We start from the raw sequence: 24,516 nt of genomic DNA on the forward strand, positions 1-24,516 counted from the left end.
GGCCCCTTAGACTTGCATGTGAGAGAGATGCTGAATTCACATCAAGTGTGTGCATGTTTATTGGATGATAAAATGTCATCTGTAGCTCATTTTAAGCTTTTTAAGGCATGTTTGCCTGCCTGTGGTTGGGTTTGAAATGTGTTTACTATGCAAATAAGGTGTTTTGATTTCAGCTATAAACTGTTTGTTAACATCTGGAATTTAAGGTCTGCTGCCATGCCCCTTTAAAAATGTATGAGAACTCAATGATCAAATCTAAAATCAAGACAGTATTTATTTTTTGTGATTTTATGAATGTAAGATGTTTTGCAGAAACTGGATTTTCACTAGAATATAAAAATAACACTGAATAATTCAGACATTACTTAATGTTATTAAGAAGCTGTGATTTCAGAGAATCAAACCAAGAATAGATAAGGGAAGGAATTGAGGTAAAACAGTGTCATGTCTTTTGTGTGCTGCTGTGATGTCTGAAGAATGCTGGGGTCTGGCCCCTCTTCCTCCTCACTCCTGTCCTCTGCCACTTCCGAAACACAGCTGCTAACCTGCTAATTATAGCTGCTAAAGGATGAAGGTGTGACCTCAAAGCTATTTTAAGTTAAGACTTGTGAGAGTCACAGCACATAGAGAGCAGAGGGAGTCGCAGCGGGACAGAGGAACTCCCAGCCTCCATTCACACATCTGTGCACAAACCACACACACACAGCTGCAGAACAGGCAACGGGTCAAAGGCAGGACTGTTCAGATACTGCATTACCCGTGGTGCTCGTGTGATTATTGCAGTAAATGGAGGTCGGCTCTGATCCTCATCCCATCTGAATCTGCCATGTCTGTAATGTCTTTATTACAAATTGCAACACTACCGCCCTCCTACAGGTCATCTGATCACCATCTCAATAACACCGTCAAAATTGCTGCAGACTAAAAAGTTCAGCTCTTTTTGGGTGAATCCAAATGTTTGGATTTCATTCCAAAATAGCACAGAAATCCAGCCAAATGATTGCTCTCATGTTCAAAAGGGTAACATGAGGAATTTCATCAGCTTATAATACCAACTTAAACACTATTAAAAACAGCATTAACCTTTTATCATCACGCTTGAAATGCACAGGTTCTGTCTGTTCTGTCAGGAAGCGGGGTTGCCAATCAACACGTCTCACTTTTAGAACACGTAAGTCTGAATGCATTCCTGGCTCACAAACATCTACTTTCCCCTGTGCTTTCCACACCTGAGAGCCTATTGACACAGTGTCCCGATACCGCGCGTATCACTTAACCCCCATGTCAAAACACAGGTGTAACGTAAGCCCAGGGAGCAGGCGAAGGTCCCGGGCCATAAAGGAATGTGCATGCTGGGAATTGCACCCTGCTTGTTAGGGAGAGAGTAGAGAGTTAGGGCAGGGAGCGGAGCTGGAAACACGCCAGACACACACAAAAGGAAAGGAACCACCTCCGCATCAGAGAAGGTGAGGTGAGATTGAAGCCGAACGCTCACGGCAGGCGTTTCAAGCACATGGGTAGAGACATAGGGACAAAATGCTCTTACCATGGCGTTCCATATATCCGGAATCCCTTTATGGTCACGTCTGAGTCCTGCAGGTACACACAGTTTGTGAGGAGGGACTGCACATTGTCAAAGTCCTCCGGTTTGAGTTTGGAGACCGAGGGGAAACGGTAGTAATCCTGCTTCACCAGCTCGGCCATAAAGTCCTTATCGAAGGTCAGCTCGTGGTTTCCAGCGATCACCACTTTGAACTCATATGGAAGGCCACCTGAAGGAGAACAGAGAAGAATCCGGTGAGAGGGGGATCTAGTCCTGGTCTATAAACACCATCGTAATACCATATTATACACAGAATGATATACATGTTTGCCTTTCTTGCAGGGTAGTCGTGATGTCATTGTGTGCGATACCCTACGTTGAATTTAATCAAAACACTGCACTGTTGCTTCCTCTCCTCTCTAAATAATTAACTTGGGACTAGAAATGTACAGGTAACATGGTGCAGTCCACCTATTCAGTCCAGTTTCTTAAGAAAGATCATATTTCTCACATTTTTATCCCGTCGGCAGTTCTCTGTATACTGTATGAATCCCGGTGCAGAGCCAGGCTTGAAAGAGAAAACTAAGTGGTGGGGGGAAAAATAGCTTCCATTCACACAGTGAGAAAGGTTACAAACACGGCTGATGACTCTGCTTGACCTCAGCAGGCCAACGTCCATCTCTGCAGACGCTTTGGCAGCTCAGAAAGCATGAACCTGACCTACATAGAAAAGAACATCTATTACGGGTCTCATGGCCTCATCTTTCTACTTCGGCTTTGCCCTTTTCGCTCTCCTCTGTGGAAGGTGATTTGTCCCGGTTCCCCTTCACCGTCAAATAACTGACTAACTTCTTTATTCCGGCAGATTGAGCACTCGGTGAAGGAGCCTGGACTTCATCATCCTTCCATTCTTGTCCAATTCGCTCGGATTTCTGCGTTTTCTCTCCTGGTGTGTGTTTTTCTTTTTTCTTTCGTTACACTCTTCTCCTCTCTTCCTTCCTTTTTTTGGGCTGTGTAAGATTAACTAAGGCAGGGGTGTCAAAGTAAAATACACAGAGGGCCATAAAACTACATTTGCTACAAGTCGAGGGCCGGACTGGTTCAATGTTTATTAAAACATATTGAAATGATTGCACATAGCCTATTGAACCAAGACCTCACACAGTGTATATTATTGAATCATTTAATGAATCAAGCAATATTTTCTTATGGCTCTGTCAGTAATTTCAACAGAAACATTTTTCAACAGGCAAACAGCAACCAAGTAAATTTCCTTCAAAAACAAAATATGTTCCTTAACAAGATAACAAGATAACAAGATAAATGCAGAAATGAAATTGCATGCATTATGAACCCAAAATGCATTATTGTACTGCTCTATGATCCTCACCAATCACTGCTTTCAAATAGTAAAATGAGAAAATAGTAACAAATGTAAACATTTAACTGAATTAAAAACTGAAAATACGTTAACGCTCTGTGATGCTCACTTGTCTGAGGCTGAGCCTGAAACTTGGTGGTGTTTCATCTTTTGTACAATTTCATCAATGTTTGGGGTCAGGCTCTGAGTTGAGGAAATCCTCAGGATTGAATGAAGGTGTTCATCAGTAAGCTGGCTCCTATGTGATGTTTTGTTAAGCTTCATCAAAGAGAACAGTTGTTCACACAGGTATGTGCTGCCAAACATAGAGAGCGTCTGAGCCGCTTGGATGCGCAGCTGGGGCATTGTGTCGGGGATGAAACATGCAAACTCAGCAGCGCCCACTCTCTCATATTTTTCCTTCAGTGCGTCATCACACTGGAGCTCAATCAACTCCATTTGTAGGTTTGGTGGTGCGCTTTCCATGTCAACTGCAAAAGGATTGCTGAGCAGTTCAAACCTGCTTTTTTGGGCTTCAAAGTCAGCAAATCGGCGTCGATAGTCGGCGGCAAGTACGCTGAGTTTATCAGCAAACTGTGCACTCGGGAAAACAGCGGTTGAGAGCTTCTCTTTCATGGTCTGGCAGCTCGGAAAGTGGCTCAAGTTTTCTCTCCGCATCTGCGTCTCCCACAGACTCTTGAGTTTAAACGCTTGAGTTTAAACGCCCTCACTGTACTGAACATGTCAGAGATGATGCGCCCCCGTCCCTGCAGCTGCAGGTTCATTACATTAAGATGGCTCGTGATGTCGCACAGAAACGCTTTCGCTCGCGGTGCATTGTGGGGAATGTAGTGTTACGCTGGTGCGTGCAAAACACCAGCGGGCAGCCGCGGGCCGGTTCTAATAGTAATTAAATATCATCCCGGGGGCCATAGATAATTCATTTGCGGGCCGGATCTGGCCCGCGGGCCTTGAGTTTGACATTACATTACATTACATTACATTACGGTCATTTAGCAGACGCTTTTATCCAAAGCGACTTACAATAAGTGTGTTCAACAAAGGTAGATAAAAGAACTTCAGGTCACAAGAAATCGTAAGCGCATTTCCTTCCTAAACCAACAGCTAAGAGCATACCTAGAGCTAGAGTAGAAGTGCAATAAGTTAGGTACTATGATGAATGAGAAAAAACAAAAGGACAGATTAGAAGTGAAAGATTAGAAAACAAGAGCATCAGAAGAGCTAGGACAGAGTAGGTGATGTCCTAAGAGGGAGGATCCGGGTAGTGTTTCTATCTAGTTTGACATATGTGAACTAAGGCATTGTACCACAGAGACCGACAGGAAGGAGTTCGAGTCACAGGAGTTTTAAGGGAGTAGATTTGGTTTCTCAAATAGGGGGGGGGGTTCTACTTTCAGAAGAAACAGCCAATTCCTACCCTCCACTTCTGACCGCGTCTATGCTCTCAAACCAACTGACAGGTCTCTTAAGATGAAGACTGGCATTAGCCGACAACTCTGTCTATTTTGGTTTGTTTAAAATGAGTAACATCTGTCCACGCAACACTCCTCAGGAAGCTTGGAGCTGCAAAGGCTCGATGACAAACTGACTTACAAGTGGATCTTTATCCACTCTGGACCGTGATGGCTGACAGCAAGATATGAGTGATTTGCTTAAAATCCAGCTTTGCGACAGGGGAGGAAGACTAGGATTTAGTGGAACGTTCGCTCTTGGGCTTGCTGACCCTTACTTTCCTCCTTCTAGCGCTCCTTTTGTCCCTCAGCTGTATATAACCGTGGCCAGTGATAACAGAAGGTTGCGACGCATGCCAAGCAGCCAAATTTAATACACTGTTCAATAAAGCATACGAAAAAATGTCCAATAAAAACAGATTTGCTGCAATGGAAAGTGAAAGGAGAGATGCGAGTCAATTTAAGTTCTCAAAAGTGAAGAAAAGAAGAAAAAAACTAATAGAAACTGAATACACACGGAAAAAAAGGACCGGCAAATAAATTATAAAAAATGCATTTACCCAGTGTGTGTGTGTGTATGTGTGTGTACGCACTAATGCTGAAAATGAAAGAATCATGGATCCCCTGGTCTATGGGTTTCATTCCGGCTGCTCTAAATTAGCTCTTGTCGCGTTTCAAGATCATAAATTCCACTCTAACCTTATATGAGAGCACCGTCTCTCAGTCCCCCAGCACTCTAACTGGATCACACACACACACACACACACACACACACACACACACACACACACACACACACACACACACACACACACACACACACACACACACACACACACACACACACACACACACACACACACACACACACACACACACACACACACACAGCAAATCATCTTCACCCAATACCACCAGACTGGGGAAAGGTGTGGGAAAACATAATTACCATCAAACAACTCCATCTCCATTACTCTACTGGGAGTTTCTACTGCTTTTTATTGCCACTGTGATACATCTCTTTGTGGAGTGATACACCGAGATATATTTTTTATTCTTCGTCCACAAAGAGTGTAAGGGCGCTAATCAAAGAACTCAATATACACTCAGTACAAAACAACTCAAACAGAATAGTAATAAAAAGCCTAAATTAAAGAATATCTAAGGAGATTAAATCTACTGTTTCCATCAATCATCTCAAACATGACAGACCCACATTAACACGTTTTCCAATTAGTGCTGAAGCTGTGGGCAAACTTTATTCTTACAAAACAAGCCTTCACTTAACAATTCATAGATATTCACACTGATGAATGGTCCATCTGAAAATAACTTTCAGGTCCAACCTGAAATCTTAACGATGATGAACAATGCTCCCTCGTGACAAAAACTACTACAACTACAAACTACACCTAGTGGGTAAAAGTAATCCATCATTTTGGGGCAAGCAGCCAACTTTGGTTTTTGCAAACGTGGAACTAAAATTTCAAAAGCAATAGATAACTGAATAATTACCTCTTAGCTTGGGAAAAGCATGATTCAAGGCGCCTTTTAAGGTCCGTTTATGGTTTCAGAGAAATATGTGCATGGACTACTACAGAGCTGTAATTATTCACATGAAACTTTAAAAAAAAGGGCCTATTAAAAGCCTTAAGATGTTAGCATTACCTCAAAGCATTGTACATTGTTCTAAATCAGGATGGCAATGAAGTTAATGAGCAAAACCCTGGATCTGTTCTTAAAAAGCAATTCTCACTGTAGCACAAATACCATCATTGCCTGTTTCTACAATAAACATCTGTGCACACGGGGATATTCTCATGCACATACAAACACACTGCGGAGGCCAGAGGGAGCAGCTTAAAGCAGAGGGATCAGAGCCAGGGTGGCAGCTTTGGAGAGGCTGGGTCAGGGAATGCTCATTTCTCAACATTGATCTTCTCCAACAGGCCAAATGCCAGTCGATGGTTCAAACCTCTGAAAGGAGCGGGGGGACGAAGGGAGGGAGGGAGGAGCTGCAAACAGACACTGCTCTGTTTATAGAGGTTTTACGTCTTCATGACCGCCACCCCCCAGCCAGACCGCTTGTCATGTAGACAACACACATTCATTTCGGTATTTGATTGACGAAATAACAAACTCCTTCTCAAACAAATGGAAAGATTTTCAAAAGGGAAAACACCTGCAGTTCACAACACTAAGGTTTGACTGTTCCTGGGTGACTTGGGTGTGTAAGGGTAAAGGCTAATGTTTGCTAAATACAGCACTGGGCTACTGATGACACTGAGTCAGACATTAAAAGGCACACATTATGCTCCTTAGACACGCTCACAAAGTAGAAGGCTAGTGAATGACTCTTAGGCCACCATCTGCCATGTTACTTTGCCAGCTCAGTCCTGACCCAGTTGGACAAACTGGACACTACTTAAAGAAGCCTGTGTATCAATGAGGATTTCTGCACATTTAGAGAATTACACAGATTTAAATGCAGCCCCCTGAATAAAAGACTGATAATCACTCTCTGTAGTATTATATTACTAATACTGTCAGCAGGAGATGCCTTCTTATCAGGAATATTGGGCTAATGTTGTTGATGTTCCATTATGTCCTAAAATGAACATTTACATATAAATTTGGTTTACATGTAAAAACACAGATGAAATAAACTCTCTAAACTCTAATTTGTGAAGCTCAACACTAAGTTATAACTTAATATTACGTTTTTTAAATATCACTCAACCGTCACCGCCGACTGTCATCACAACTTACTAGTTCAACCAGATATCCAACACAAATGCATCATATTGAAAATGTCATAAAAAATATGATTTCTGAATGAATTTATTTATCATTTGTTCATTCCGCTTCTCAACCTCCCCCGTGTCTGATTCCTCTTTCTATCTGCGTCTCTCTGCCTACACCTGCCACAACAAAAGCAGACCTTGTAGACACAAAAGCTTTTTTACATTAACTTGCCCTTCCTGTGATGAACCCTCTTCTGCTGCTTAAGCACAGACCTGCACAGCAAAAGTCACAACACAAACTGAACTTCTGCCCTGGAAACACCAAAAGAAGATGCAAAATACAAACTGCAAGCAACAAATATTTTCAGTGATTCTTGACATTTTCATAATTATCATGCCACAGAAATCATGGCCTTATCAAGTGTTTTTGAAACACCTGTATGAGAACACCATTGGGCCATCATACAATACGATATAAAAGTCTACTAAAGCGTAACAGTGTAAACTCTTGTACTCTTGTGCAACAGCATTGTAAAAACACCAGATTTCTTGAAAGATCCTCAGTTGACATTTCAAATCAGATTTTGTCAAATTGACAACTAGATGAAAAAATAAATGAATTCAATGTGACTTTGTTGATATGATCTTTAATAAAAGGCCAAAATTAAATTTCATGAATTAATCAACCCATAAATCAAACAACTCTAACCTCTGTGTACGCCCTCACTCTCTTTTTTTATTATTATTATTATCTCTTTATTTTACAAGTTTTATTTTGATGCAAACGCCTTTGGGACTGTCAGACATCTGAATCAAGTCTGACTGCTTTTATTTTACCCTTTGAATTTGATGTTGAGGACCAGGCGCTGCACCCACCTCCCCTCCCCCAACACACCTTGTGTCACACACACACAGAGCCTTCAAAAGGATAACAGCTACAGAGCTGATAACTGCGGCAAGCCATTTTCCACTTTGCTCAACACTGACTAAACCATTATGGCTGCATATCGCTGTTTTCATAAAGCACAGATGGATCACACACACACACGCGTGTGTCTGTGCGTTTCAGGGGAATTAGGGGCAAATAAAGCACTGCTCTGGTACAAAACTCCTCCCAACCCCCAAAGTTTGTCCACTGTCATTTAGCAGCACAAAGGGCAGTAGTGAGAGAGAGAGAGTAGATGGTGTCAGGGTTGATCCACATGCTTTCGTGAACCCAAGTGTACGATCGGCAGCATGTATAACTGCTACTTTCCACTTTAATATTCACTTTTGATGTGTCAAATTTCTCAAAGAACCCACTACCCCTGAATATTAATTAATATTAAATATAAATATTAAAACTATTGCTGAAAAGAACATGGACAGATAATACTGTAAAACATGTATTTTGAGACACATCAAGACAATACTTAAGTGCCAGTTTGACATGATACTGAAGCAAAAGCACATCCTTTTCCTTCAGATATTACGTATAAGCAATTCAGCTCAATTATTTATGTTTGTTTGACATTAAGGTGATAGCTGTCAGTCTGTGGGCTTAAGGTTCAGACTCTGCGCTTTTGCTTTTGATACGTTGATCATATGTATGTATTGTATACTTCAGAGCCACTTTAAATCTGCCAACTCTTGTGTGGAGGGTCTAGTGACTAAACACTTGCTTGGATTGAAACCTGGCAAGCATGCACGCACCCACAACAGAAGGGGCAGGGGGAGGGGTCAAAGGTTAACTTAGCCAGGCTGTTAGGTCACAGGGGTTAAACTGGACACTTTAGCACAACAGTTGTGGGGTCGAGAGGGGAGTGGGGAATCGCTGTGTGGTCAAGTTACTGGTTTTACGTGCAACATGCCTCATGCCTTCATCCTCCCCCCTCATGTAAGTCTGCGTGTGTCTGAGCTTGGTGTGTGAGAAGGATGCGTGCGTTCCGGGGCTTGTGAATGAGTGTGTGCTTTAAGCAGATTAGTACCTAGCCAGTCGTTGAACTTCTTAACCTCTGAGGGCAGGCCAAGCTCTGTGAAGTCCCCCATGTGCAACAGCACATCACCGTAGGGCATCTGGATCCCGTCTGTACGCGAGTGTGTGTCGGACACACACACAAACCTGGTGTGTCCCGTCGGCTTGGGAGTGTCATAGGGAATTGGGTCCACCCTGAAAAACAAAGAAGGGAAGAATTAAATAAGTAAAAGATGGGCACGGTCCCCAATATTCAAAACATATAAAAATAAAACGATGCACAGTTCACTTCTCAGAGGGGAGGCTGTAACATGTTTGGTCAAATACGGTCTCAGTAAATGGGCTTAAGGTAAAAGAAAAACCAACAACTTTGAACAAAGGTGAACTGTCAAATTAAAGTAAGCTTTAAATGAAACAGAGGCTATTTGGGAATCCAGGAGTTACAAGTGCAGGTCAGTTCTTGAACAATATCCTAATTTATGTAAAACCTTGCAAAGACGGAGCCGAGCGCCTATTCCACTGTCTGGAGAATTTCATCATCCTTTCCCAATCCCCATCATTGGCTTCAGGCTAATTTACCAACTCCATATTATAGAAAAGTGTTTCTAAAAATTTAATTCAGGCTGAAAAACAGACTTCTGACCCTGGCCTAGTTCTTTTGAGTTTCAAGCAAAGCCACTAAATTTAGACGATTTTCTGAGCGGTGACCTTTCTATTTTTTTAGTGCAGAGACGGCGTTGCTTTAAATGTACCAATACTGTTGTTTGGAAGGCCACCCCCTCTAAGAAGTGCAGCAATTGAAATTCAAATCAGTTAGTGTTCTCTTTGTGTCCGTTTTTGATCATTTATATAAATGCACTCGATATTGAAACCTATATTGGGAAGATTTATGCTAATTTCATACCAGATAGCTGAAAACTGCAAACTTAAAAACACCATTTATTGTACAAATTACATGCTCAACATAACAAAGCGAGCAGGAAAACAAAATGCATTTCAAAGGAAAGGAGACATTACAACAGTGCAAAATGAGGAGCTGAGGCTGGAAAACAACAAGCGCTATCTTGATGTGGGCACAGAAGGCGGCCAGGGGCTGTTTTGTGGCATCGGGTTAGCTAAAGAGATGGTGAATTAAGGCATGCCATGTCATTTTTATCCATTATGTACAGGAAAAACACTTAGAGCCAAGTCTGACTGGGAAAGCCATTTATTTGGTCTTTTGTTCGGCATAAGGATGTCTGTTCAAGAGGAAGAAAAAGCTGTATTTTCTCCCCTGACTGAAAGGAAGGAGAAACAAAACCTTGTTTGTAATTGAAGTCCAAGATGTGCAATCTGCCATAAGACCATTATTTCATTAGAAGGGATGTCACTCTGCAGACAACATCAGACACACAATCAACACGCCAATCTGCGACCTGACACACACACACACACACACACACACACACACACACACACACACACACACACACACACACACACACACACACACACACACACACACACACACACACACACACACACACACACACACACACACACACACACACACACACACACACACACACTTAACATGCACGCAAACATGGCATGAAAACATAAACACAGAACCAGATGGAATAAAAAGATTTCACACCAGCGAAGACGTCATTAACCAAGATGGAGAAAATAGGCATCTCAGCACAAAGGAAAACCTCTTTGGGGGAATGGGGGAACAACAATCACACTGAAATGGAAAACAGGAAAATTGCCTCCAAAATGAGCCTTCAAAATGCAACGTTGAGCAGGATGTTACATACGGGTCAGCTCTGACAAAACACACAAATTTGTTTGCTTTTGGAGTGATTTTGTGCGGAGGTGTTATGTTATGGCACGGCTCCGATTGTAACCACAGTCTAGTCACCATCAAGAGTGCATAAACGAAGGCTGAAGCCTGGAGTAACTCAGCGACTGCCATTGAAATTGGCCCAAATCAACACATGCTTACTCTGAGTAACAGATCTGGATTGTGATAGTATATTCTGATTTTATGTGATCAGTTTATTAAGACATGTAAACATCTTATTCAGAGTATCTACGCATGCATAGATACTCTGACTCGCCTCATCCTACGATTACGTCATTTGTATGCAGCTTAATCGTAAACGTACTCACTGTCTATATTATAGTCTGTAGCCTGGAGCTGCTGTCTGTGCTCTGTAGCCACCATCTGTAGCTGGAATTCTGTGGCACATTTATGCACATCTGTCACCAGCCTTGTAGCTTGCACAATGTAGCTACAACTACTGCCTGTGTCTCCAGTCTACCGCCAGTGGCCGACATCTGCGATCGCGTTCTTTAGCAGCCATTTTTAAACTGAACTTAAATACTGGTGTCCGTACGCAGTAGCTATCTGCTTTGGTGTCCCTGGCCAGTATCTGTCCATACAATCTATATCCTGAAACCACTATAGAGTGTGGCCATTGTCCGTCAGCTACAGACATTATCCAACCGCCATCGCTGATCGGTAGCCTATATACACAATGTGTAACCTTCGTTTATAGACACTGTATGCATTCTGTAGCCATCATCTTAAGCCTGAAGTGACCATCTGTAGTTCATAGGCACCATGTGAACGCTATACCTGTAGTTATTAGTGTTTCGTCTTTACAGCTTGTAGCCTGTAATTAGGAGTAGGAGGAATTATGATGCCTTTTGTTGGTAGTCTGCCATTTTCACTCTGTAACTAGAAGACCTATAAAACTCGTCAGCAACCTCTAGTTTGCAGTCTGTGGTTTGGAGCCCGGCAGCCAGTGGTCAGTGGTCAATTTTCAGTAGTCCTGTCCCAGTTTGCAGCTTGTCCACAGCCTCAACTGGGAGAATCCAGAGTCACTGTGACACACGGCAGGTTAACCCAGACGAGAGGAAGCAGTAAGGTTGTGTAGGAACTGGCCTCGCTCCATATTAAATACACAGGACAAAATGAAATACGTATCACAGAGATAATGTTATTGAGTAGTTGCAGTAAATAAGTCTAACACACACACACACACACACAAGCTCATTCTTTGGAGGTTGGTTGCTGATTAGATTTGGTGCTTTGTGGTGCCTGGACGTCATGCAGGTTTAGTTGATTCGACAGCCCTCGTCATGAAAGAAGGACGGAATACAGAACCACATGGGATGAGAAAACACACAAGCTTGTACATATACTGAACACACACACACACAAGCAGCCATATGAAAATAAGGCCAGGAGGAAAACAACCTCCATCTCCTTCTTTTCCCTTTGAGATTCAATCCACCCTGAGAACGTAAGTAAATACCAGCAGCCCCTATCAATTAGAGCAGGTCCAGGCCAAGAAACCTTCATGATAGTGCTGCACTGGACACACACACACACACACACACACACACACACACACACACACACACACACACACACACACACACACACACACACACACACACACACACACACACACACACACACACACACACACACACACACACACACACACACACACACACACACACAGGGCCTCTGTCTTTCCTCTTAACATATGACTGTATAACTATCTAGTGGTTCATTAGTAATGTATAGAGGAGTTCAGAAGTTCAGCAGTACAGTGGAGGCCTCTAATCTATTGTAAACGGAGACTGTGAAAAGGAAAAAGTCAGTCTGTGTGCTCCCGCGGCAGATATATATAAGAAGAAAAAATTCTCCAGTGACAGAGTTGAACTGTGTTAGCATGAAGGTTCGTGTTAACATGTCTGGGCTCCAGCGTGACATCAGAGGGAAGAGAGCAGAGGGAACAGAATGGGGGGAGAAGCAAAAATGCTAATGCACTGGAGGAGGGCAGGAGCACACTCTCAAATCCGCCGTGACATTGAAGCTGACACAAAACCCAGGTCTGAGAAACTACCGCTCTCTGAAAAATGTCTGTGATCCCTCAGCAGAAACCAGAAGACGTCGAGTTTTATCCTCACCTCTATTCCTTCCAAAATTTTGGAATAAATAACACTCCTGGTTTTATGTTAAATATCAGCATCACCACAACTGCTACTTGCATTTTCACATTCATTTTGTAGCGCAGGACCGTGTATGTCTGAAGGAAGGACCAGCTAAAAAGTTCACTCTTGCACTCTCCTGCCTTTTTCTCTTCTTTAATTTGAGGATTCAGTAAATAACACATATTGACCTGCTGTCAGGAACTAGTTTTGCCTGTTTTTCTCCAAAGATGGTTTATGAGGTTTCTCTGCTGTTACTCCATTTGAAATCGATGCAACGCTGCACATTCCAATTTGATTCATTACACAAGGACTGAATTTAAACTATAAATGTGTTTTCTTTGAGTGATGCCTTCCAACCACAGGACTGTTATCTGGAACAGTCTGGTATAAAATCATCATAAATATGGGTGTTAATGGTTCCAGTGCACAAATTACACATTTTAAATTCTAATGCTAAAATTACTTGGAGGCTTTTACACAAATGTATATGTTTAAATAATACAGCACAGAGCAAATTATCTTTGTTGTTACTTACTAAGTGATTTAGTCCTAATATGGCCGAAATCTTAATTTGTAGCAAGAATGTTTGAGAAATAAATGAATATTATTCTTATTCTACAAAATCCACCCATTGATTTGTTAAGTGTTTGAGAAACTCACTGCTTTTTACAATTGAAATATATACAAAAGAACGCAGTGTGGGTAGATGAGGGATGCAAAATGTTAAGATGAAAGAAAAGGAGGTACATTTATACAATGGAAAGCCAGATTGAGCGCTGAGCAGTTCTTGGTCCCATGTGCCACATAGAGACAGAAACACAAGTAAAGCGCTGGGAGAGAAGAAGTGAGAGTGGGAGTGGGGCTCTGTGATGTTGGTGGTAGCATATTTCATCTGACAGGGGAGCACACTCGGCTCCTTGGCCTTTTGGAAAAACACACAAGCAAATGGGGTCAAAGTTCAGCCCGAGCTTGCTCCTTCAAATGTGACACTAAACTCGCGGCAGATAAGAAGGTCGCCGTTTCTGTCACTCCCTAACTCCTCGTGCTCTTTAAGGATGCCACATTATCGCCGTGATGGATTGCATCGCTTCTCCGAGTTTTAGGGAGGGAAAAAAAACAGAGCGCTCTGCCTTCCAGAGCGGAACAAGGCTGCACAGCGAGAAATGACTTAACTCTGTTTATCACACGACGCGATACCTTTCTGACCTCAGCTATGAAACGCAAACTTAAGTTATCTAGTTTGTAAAGGAAAGGAAGAAAGACAAAACCGTCATTAGGTCGTTGAAGCGCTAAATCTTACAGCAACAACGTGAAAGGACACACTAGTGTGTCGGAGTAACAAATACAGGTTTAATGAAAGAGAACATTACCAGCAGGTGTGCTTCTTATTTTGCACTTTTATCAGGGGTGAATAGTAACTGCATAAATGCATGTCCCCAATTGGCACTTTGAGTATTGTGGAAACCTTTCAACCTACTTTTCCATACTTCAGAGAGAAATATATTGCACCTTTTATTCCATTACCTACATTAAGGTTTTTTCACTTTGGTGTTTTAGTTTTGGTTATGGTTCCGCCCCCCTTCCTTATGCCCTTCCAGGGTTAATGGGGTCAACAAACTCAGAGCTGCCCACTTGTCTCACTCAGAAGCACATGTCAATCAGAGTCTGGGCAGGCGCACCCCCATTTTGTACCTGCCGTCACCTGCTGCTGAAGGATTAGCCTGCAGCTCCTTGTCCTCGCCCCTTCATTGTTAATGTAGTCGTACCGCAGAGGTTCAGTGCTAATGATTTCTCGTCAATAATCCCACAGGCAGGGAGGCATCCACTTAAAAACTCCAGGGTCAAAGGGCAAATGCGGAAACGGGCTGCTAATCAACTAAAGCCGACCTATGCATACGTGATAAAGAGGATCGAGACTCAGATGTTGGTTCAAAGGAACGACTATGCAAGAATCAATCTGCCTCCAGAAATAATGATACAGAACGGGAAGGATGAAGTCATGAATTTAGTTCACATTGTTAACATCTGATTTTGCGATATCAATTCTAAATTATTTGTACTCATTATAAATAATAAACAAAAAGGTACAGCATGATGGAAAATCTCATAGGGTAAATATAGACATAAAAAAACTGTAAGCATTTGTTGCAAGACGGCAAGACAAATAAGAGTTGAAAAGCTTTCCACGTGATGATGATGAAGACGATGGCCTTCATTACTGTTGCAACATATTCAAAGATCTGGAAGGCTTCAGTTTGCCCTTTGGAACAGCATGCGGATCGCAAAAATAAACAACAAGGAAATAAACAACGCGCTTTTCATTAAGTACGTGACATACAAGGACATGTCGAATTTGTAAAAAGGTTCAAGTTAATTCAATGTCAACTGGCTGGTTGGAGTTGGCAGTTGTATAAGAAAAAAAGCAACCACCGTTAAATATCAGAGAAGCAGATAAGAATCAGCACACTGACTTTTTGTCCCTCATCACCTCCTGGATGAGCCTCCAAACAGAAATTATCTGTGTGCTGAAGGTGCAGACAAAATGTGATGTTTGTGTGTGCGTGTGTGTGTGTGTCCAAAGAGCTAAAAGGGTGGCAAATTAAAAAGATAATTACTGCTGAACCGGAGACAAACACTTATTGAGCTCACACCATCTTTATCGCTCTTTCAGGAAAAACATCAAAACACCACACTCCCCATTTCCTCTCTATACAACCTCTGCATCAGACACACACACGCACGCACGCGCGCGCACACACACACACACACACACACACACACACACACACACACACACACACACACACACACACACACACACACACACACACACACACACACACACACACACACACACACACACACACACACACACACACACACACACACACACACACCTCACTCATCCAGGGTGTAATACCGTTTCACTGAGAGGAGTGGCCTCTCTTATCTCCCGCTTTTCAGCTGTCTGCGCTAATTCAATAAACTTCAGAAGAACAAAATGAACACAGGAATAACGGCCGGAGAGAGAGCGAGAGAGTGAAGAGAGGTGGGAGGAGAGAGGGGAAAGGTAGAAGATGAGACCGAGCAAACAAGAAGCCCCAGCAGAAAAATGGGCAAAAACAGAGAGAATGTAGAAGCGCAATGATTAAAAATTCGCAAGGGAAGAGTAAAATACAAACACTCTGTAAAAACATCCAAATGAGAATTGATTTTAAAGAAGACCCCCCCCCCCACTTCCCAATCCGCATTTACTCCATTTGTTCAGCCAGGGTGCGTCCTCCTCATGCCTCCCCATTACTCCTGCTATAATGGGTAAGTGCGAGACACAAAGCCTGCATGGAATATCAGCGCAGAAGGAACCTTCCGGCGCTGCATTGAGAAATAAATTGCTTCGGCTAATGCCCCTTTCATTACGGCACAGTCCTTAATTGTGCTGCTGAAAGGCTGCCTGACTGCAGGGCTGATGGGATGGGAGGCGGAGAGAGAGGAGACGCAGTGGCCCTGAGGACAAACACCGACCAGCAAATGGCTACGAGGACAAACTGGTGAAGGAGCCGCTTCCTTTAATGCAACACAGCAACAAAACCACTTCACGTTGGCAGAGCAAAAGTCTTTTAAAGTTTAAGATGCACCGTGATATTACAATAACTATACTCCCAGACTTCTAATCTCACAACACAATATTGCTATTGATAATATATTGATTCCTCGTCGTGTTCTGGGTCCAGTTACAATACATTTTGCTTGCAAGCTGCATCAAATGCCTCTGGAGTAATCTAGCCATCATTTTGATTCATCATTAAGTATAAAGCGCCAAGAAAAGCGAACAGTGATAAGTTCCATTGTTCCAAGTTCAAACTTCTTACTCATCCTAGAACACAAAAGGTAGACAATTTATAATATGAAAGAGAAAATATGAAATAAGAAATCAAATCCTCACAGCTGCTAAAGGGCTTATTATGGGAGTTTCTTATAGGTAAATTACAAAAACAATTGATCCATAATTCAAATTGTTGTGATTAACTTTCCCTCCATAGACTAATTCATTAATCCCTGTGTAAATAAGGTAATATTTTCCTTTCTCTTTATTATCTGACACTCCTGTTCCAAGCATGCTGAGCACATTTGCTGGGATTAGCAAAGAAAAACATGACCGACCTCACTGAATAATGAGCATCAAATGAAAACAGCACAAGTGGCAATTTGTCTTTTTGAGAAGAAGCAGGCTTGGGCCAGTTTGAATGTTTTTCATATTGGAGGGGGAAGTGACATCATCAGGCTATCATCCCCTATGATGCCAGGCTCAGGGGCACAGAGGCCAATGTCTCAAAGACATCAAAAGGGCTTCAATCTCAAAAACAACAGACCTGTCTAATGTCAACTGTCACTTAACCCCCACCACCACCGCCGCCACCATCCCGCAGGGCTTCAGCAGCAACTCAGGGAACTTAATCAAGGGTTCTCCTGTTACAAAAGCCCCTCCACTCCGGATGGCTGGCAGCAGCGGGCTGCCAGCAACAAAAGGCCACAGAATGGGATTGGCTCTTTGTTCCCACGAGGGATGAAGCCTGACTGAGGCTCGTCTACAAACTCTTTGGGAGGGAAATCAGGCAAGGACTAGAGAGGCAAGAGGGCAAGGTAAGCAGAGGGCCGCACAATTAATTGCAATTCTTTGGGTGCCATGGATTAATTTATAATCATGGCTTTACAATTTTGAGATTTTTATATTTTAGTTGAAAGACCTTCAAATCACAGCCATGGAAACATCAAACTGGAAGATGAATTTGTCTCGGATCCCCTTCCCTGTCATGGGTCTCTGGTCCCTCAGTGATTGTCACTATTAACTCTGTCTAGTGTTGTTTACAAAGGTACTGTAGGTCGAGCAAATCTGAAAGGCCTCCACCTCCTGGCAACACATAGGGTCGTCTTGTTTGCCCGTTCTTAGCCACTGGAAATTCACACTTCTGCCGACAAGCGTTTTTGATTTCTTTTGAACTGTACGGTGATAACAGGTAAAGTCAAGGCACATCCCAAGGGATCCTAATTTTCAGACATAATATACTGTATATTAGATTGCCTATCAGACTCATGGTAAGTCAGCGATGACCTTCTGCTTCGGAATGGAATGCTTAGAATAAATGGCTTTTACATTCTGCAGATAAATATACTTCATGGTGGAGTGTAGCGAATACTTTTTTCCTCGATTACAAATGCTCACATTTTGCACAATTGTGACTTGAATGTTCTCAAAATAATTCCCAGCTTCTCCTAAATTATACTAAATGTTGACCACCAGTTTGAGCTCTATTTTATCATTTACATACTGATTCATTAAACAAAAAGAAGAAAGCTGATGCGGTTGGTTATGTTCTTCAGTAGACTACATAAAGTAGTTATAGATGATAAACAATGAAAATAATAATTATTTCTATCTTAATTTCATATATTATTTTCCCATTCCACTGTAAGCCGAACTCACCGGCCAATCAGTATTCGCAGAACATGGACATAAAAGCAGAGAAACTAAGGGAATTGTGGTAAACCCCATCAACTAGCAAACAGAAAGAGATCAGCCTGCGGTTGGAGAGAAAAACCTTACTAGTGTTTGTTTCTAAACACTGGTTTCTAAACACTGTGCAGCTGTACCACAAAGTAATAAAATGCCCCGACAACAGAGTGAAAGCTTTCTGTCTGATATTACCATTAGTCATTGAAAAACAGACTCAGTGCTCAAATGCTTTAAGTAAAAATTTCAACTGATAGTCAAATATACAATATATATATATATATACATATATATATATATATATACACAAGTATGTCAAGTTAAGAGTTCAAGAGTAGTTTCACAGGAACTTCCAAAATCAAAATACTGATGTCAAGTACCAGGACCAAAGTGTACTGGTACAGAGTAAATGTAATGAGTTAGCTCCCCATACATTAGGGAAATATAAAAGAGGATCAAGCACTAGAGGACAAGCATCCAAGCTTTGTTGTCTCGTCCCAAAGGATTGTTTAAGTCGTGACGAGACACATGAAGCAAACACAGATACAGCAATGGGACCGTTTGGTTTTCCCCTATTTATGTTTCCACAGATGACTTCTGTGTGACGATGGAAGAAGTGCACAACGGGCACCGGCCGAAAATGACGCTTCTGAAGTATTTACTGATTAATAAATAAGACAACATAGAGTTTCGAGGTGTCAGGATTTTCTATAGTTAAACTGGCAATTCTCTGACTATTTTAATTTTCCCAGTGACCCCCCTCAGTTTCTTTTGCAGAATTCACAGAAAAAGAGTCCACTTTGTATTGAAAATTATGTCACATGAGCATTCAAACTACTAACACAGGATGGATGTGTCTCATTTCATTCCCATCTCAGCACCTTGGCTGAGAATCCACCACCATGTGACTCTACAGGCTGAGGACTTCATGTTCCCTCATTAAACAGTTTCTCTTATAAAAAGACTGCAAAATACAGATTTCCATTACAAAACCTTTTAAATACAGAGTATAATCATTTCTAGTTATTTGTCAAAGTGTGGGAACGCGCAAAAACACATGCTTTTTAACAAACTGCAACCATTTTACAATATCATTACACAACGGTGAGGAAGGAAATGTTACACATAAAAATCCTTAAGGAGTTCATTTATACAACCAGGGCAGCAGCATTAAAATGAATGTGTGAAGGCTGCCGGTTTCCCACCAGCTTGTGTCAGAGTGTATGTGTAGCGATGCAGGCTGTGTTGGCCCCGCGTCATTAAATGATTCATACTTACGAGCTCCTCAATTATTCAGAGGGCAGGAATAATTAACAAGGCATCTGGAGGAGAAGGAGTTTGTTAAAGGTGGAAAGAAAGAAAAGATGATGCAATCCCTTTTCTTGCATTTTTCTTTTTTGGCGGGGGTCGGAAAAAAGTCCCAATTGCTGGTGTTAAAATTAATGCAGCGTGCCCGCCGTGTGTAGTGTGAATGATGTTTCATCGAGTCAATAACCACACCAAAAGGAAACAAAATGGAGAACATTTTAACGCCATGCGATCTGGAATGCTTTCAGTACGCAGCGTGTCCTCTGTGTTTACAAATGATGCTTCTGTATGAAGACGTACAGAGCTGTTGAAATAATAATAATAATAATAATAATAATAATACACACGTCACTCTGCTGGCATGAGCAGTGTGTTTCATATGATGCTGTTTAGAACGGGCTTCCCTTTCAACTTCAACGGCAGCATTTTCCTTAAATTTAAATAGTGCTGGCAACCTCCAAACCAACTAACCAAAGCATCATGCACGCTGACCTGCACACCCTGAACAATAAACTGGATCATGATCATGTCAAACCGAAGGGAAATACTGAACAGCAACACCTTCCAGCTGGGCAGGCACAGACACACAGAGTGGCATGTCCAGTAGGACTAAAAAGCTCTGGTGGAGTATGTGGTGGTGCAGTGCCGTCCACTGTATCTGCCGAGGAAAGGAAGCAATTACTGTACAGCCATGTATTTACTCCGAGCCAAACCAGCGCCGTAGGTTTGTTTACTTTATGCATCAGCTAGACAAATTAATACCTCCATAAAGATCTCAGCTCCGCCGTTTAGAAGGAGCAGCATGTTCTCCATTCAGCGGGGTAGGAGGATCTATTACACTCGTAAAATGCAGCATATCCAAGTATGTTTCTAAAATTCCAAATTATCACTTTAACAGAAACAATCTACACCAACAATCTACCCTGGGGCACTTGATTAACTTCCTGTCATTTTGCATTTGAGGTATTTACTTCCCTTTTAAAACCTCTTTATTATTACGTTGGTTTAATTTGAATTTAAAGAGGGAGCTCATCAGAAAGAAATTCAATTCAATCAGACTTTTCATCTTTCATCCTTAATCTGAGATCTGTGGATTCGGCTAAATTAAATGTTAAAAGAAACTTAAACCCTACAGGCTAAACCAGGGGTGTCAAACCCAGGCCCGCAGTGTAATTAGATTTGGCCCGCGAGATCATATCAAATGTCTATTAGAGCTGGCCCGCCGGTATATTCGGCAAAAACTCTACATACTCAGCGACGAGTTTACCTGCCGATTTGCCGACTTTGAAGCCCAGAAATGTAGGTTTTTATCCCCCTCCCAATCAGACCGATTAGCTGTCCTGTTTTGTGTTCAATCGCACTCATTTGAGTTTCAACTCCTTGACATGCCCTCTGTTTGCATGTCTGTCTGTCTGTCTGTCTGTCTGCCTGCCTTCCCCAATTCTGGCTCAGATCCCACTCAAATTGGATTTGTTGCGATCCCTTCCCAACTCGAAGCATATGTTCCGAGTTGCTTAGCATTTCATTTCACGAAACGAAGACGAGGAAGGGGGCCGAGACACGAGGAAAAAAAACACAAAGTATAGGAAAAAAAAACAAATACAAACAGGGCTGAACTGAGTCTGTCTCTCACTCACTCACTCACACACACGCACACAGCAGGAGGAGAAGAGAGAGAGGGAGGGAGGGAGGGAGGAAGGCAGAGAATGAGAGACAGAAAGAAGAGGGAGCGTGAAAGAGAGGGGGAGAGATAGAGTCCCGGGCTCCAAAGAAAGCCATCATTGACTTCAGGGTCGCGTTCCAAAGCATTCGCTTGTAATTGCCACCAAGTGTGTGTGTGTGCGTGTGTGCGTGTTTGTGCGCGTGCGTGCCTGTGTGTGTTTTACAGGCTTGTTTTCATATGTGGTTCAGAGAGCGATACCTTGCACACGGCACAAAAGGCGCTGCTGTGCTTCATCACGGAAATCTAAATATTCTGTCTAGCAGGGTCCATCAGCGCGCAGCAGCAGGGGAAAGAAACATTTACAGGGATTGGATTTCAAAAGGCGGGCAACCCCCCCACTTCAGCATTTTTTTTCTCCACAGGTTTTTAGAGAAAGCATCAACCTAATGTGGGTCCAAAAGCTGTGGATGCAGTCGGAGAGGAACCTTGTGCAAGTCGGATCATTATCTCTCAAATCTAAACAAGCTGTACTTTCCCAGAACAGAGCGCGTATTCTATAAGCACTTTAACGTGGTGGGGGGATGGGTAGGCGTGCAAGTGTGTGTGTGTGCGTGTGTGCGTGGGTGTGTGTGATACTGGGGTTCCCTGTCTGAGTTTAAGAATGACAGAGTAAAACACTGCAGGCTCTGTGGAGGCCAGGAAACAGCCTAATGTATTTATCCAAACACATCTCTACCAGAGGCCCCACTGCTTCAACACATCCTCGTCCACAAGGGGCTTTGCCTCCAAACGTGAAGACAGAAAAACAGCAGTGTTGCATGCGCGTACAAATAAGAATACTCTGTAATTAGCGAGAGAACGACATCATTTATCGTGAAAAATGTAAAATCAATTGTCGGCATTTCTTTTCACAGTATTTGTCAATGCAGAAGAAGCCAGAGAGTCATTTTCGCTCCTGTTGTCTGACTTTGTCCTTTAGGATAAACACACAATAATGGCGACAGTCATCCACAATCTGTTCCTGTTTGTGGTCATCTGCCACAGCCTCCAGATGACAGATGATGATTCACTTAAAGGAAGCCGTTTCACATCGGCGGCGTTTGTTCTTTTTCCACTTTCCGCTTTGCTCGACATGAGGCTCCTTTGGCTTCATCATCGTTCCCACATGGGGACACTGCAGGGAACTGAGGCTTGAAGATTCTGTATATTGCAATATTTGAAAACGTCTTCAAACACGACTGTCAAGTTCTAGTACATGTGCAAGTATTCAGTGTGATATTCAACCATTAATGGTGACTGACAACACAACTTCTGGATGACCTCGTCTACTTCTCCGCATTTGAGGGACTGCCGAGCGAGGCGTTCACTGAGCTGGCAGACAGGGAGCCCAAAACAACACAGTGGCACAATAGTGTGAACGCTGCCAACACCTCGAGGAAGGTAAGGGCCTCCATTAGCTGTTTACACAATTCAATTATCTGACCATTCCCTACACTAATCCTGTTTACTTTAAAGTGAATAGGCAAGACAGAGCTGTGGGAATGGACAACAGCATTATCCAAAAATAAATTGTAGGCCAGATAAAGCTTCTCCTAGTTTTCCAGGGGTCAAAGAGGGGCAGCAAGGATCAGAGTGAGGCTGGTTTACTTCTGTCAGACAAAATGTCTCCGTTTTGGTGTTAAACTCTTTGTGTTGTAACATAAACTCCCTTTCTGTCAACTCCCACTGGTCACCATTTTGGTTCAGGTGGGTGCCGGCGCCGCTTTCCTGGGGAAGATGAGCTCATGTGTAACCGGAATGCAGTTTGAGTTAAAGAATTATGCTGTGATTGATGTCTTCTAATGTCAAAGTAAAGAGGGGTCCACAAATGACCTTATGCTACAGTTTACTTTAACTAAGACGATAATGGCATGGAAGCAATCAGTGTAAGCTGGGCCCTCTCACATTAGCCACCTCAATGCAACATTACTTCCAAAAAATGTTATACTCCACGATCTCTGCTCCAATGTATATACCCAACATGCTTCATGTGTTATAACAGATTTTCCAAATGTTTGATTACTGATCGCCACTTGTCTGTATAAGGGCCAGAGGGGTACCCACCGAGTTCCAAGTTTAGAAGATAGACCAGAACAATAATGGAACGGGGCATTTCAGACACTGTAGCTATTGGTGGTTGAAGTTGAAACGCATTTTCCAGCGCCCACCCCCCCCCACTATAATTATACCACAACAACCTACAGAGTGCAATCAACACTCCAGTCACAGCGCCAATGGAAATTCAAAACTATGTATTGAATCATTTTCAGGTTAAGAGCAAAAATCAAATGAATAGAGAATCGCTGCTCAATTGTGGACGACAATTGAGCAGCGATTGTGGACGACTTCTGACACAACAGCAAATTCCTAAACCTCTCTAAACAGCTCAAAACTGCTGTTAATGGCAAAAGGCGCAACATGAGCTGCAGCGCTGTGTTAACGTGGTGTGTGTGTGTGTGTGTGTGTGTGTGTGTGTGTGTGTGTGTGTGTGTGTGTGTGTGACGCTGACGGGTCACAGTGCTCTGACCCTCTAGCGAGAGGCAAAGCGTAACCACATCAGACAAAAGCCCTGCTGAATAACTGGTCTGATAAATAAGCAAAGAGAGCAAACTAACAGAGCAACGTGTTCGTTCACCACAATGGCAACATGACACAACTGATAACAGTCTTGCGGCGCCAACCAGCAGCATTAAGAGGCAGGGCTGCGCACCGTGAGGAAGGAAAGTGTCACGAGTAAGAAAAGACATAGCTGAAGACAGCGTGAAAGCCTGAAGAGCATCTGTAGCATGTGTGTATTATTCTACATTTGTGCAGAATCCGGGTGCTTCACTTGCCACAGTAGATGCAAACTTTTTTTTGGTCTTGTTTTCATCCCCTACCTGTTTGCAGACTTTGTCCTCACTGGACCCTGAACACTCTCTCTGACTGACC

At 42.6% G+C, this 24,516-nt stretch overlaps 1 protein-coding gene across 3 annotated transcripts in view; it reads right to left on the reverse strand.

The window, feature by feature from the left end:
- The window catches only part of mpped2a (metallophosphoesterase domain containing 2a), a 53,205-nt gene that overhangs the window by 24,636 nt on the left and 4,053 nt on the right, over positions 1-24,516 (reverse strand). For all 3 annotated transcript variants that reach the window (XM_076147032.1, XM_076147031.1, XM_076147033.1), the window contains 2 exons: positions 9,087-9,268; positions 1,547-1,772 (listed from right to left, as the gene is read on the reverse strand). In XM_076147032.1, the coding sequence (XP_076003147.1) occupies positions 1,547-1,772; positions 9,087-9,268 (408 nt within the window). The remainder of the gene's footprint in view (positions 1-1,546; positions 1,773-9,086; positions 9,269-24,516) is intronic.

Source organism: Genypterus blacodes, unplaced genomic scaffold (genome assembly GCF_046128005.1).
Source record: "Genypterus blacodes isolate CSIRO-AG114 ecotype Tasmania unplaced genomic scaffold, CSIRO-AGI_Gbla_v1 ptg000036l_1, whole genome shotgun sequence".
Taxonomy (NCBI): domain Eukaryota; kingdom Metazoa; phylum Chordata; class Actinopteri; order Ophidiiformes; family Ophidiidae; genus Genypterus; species Genypterus blacodes.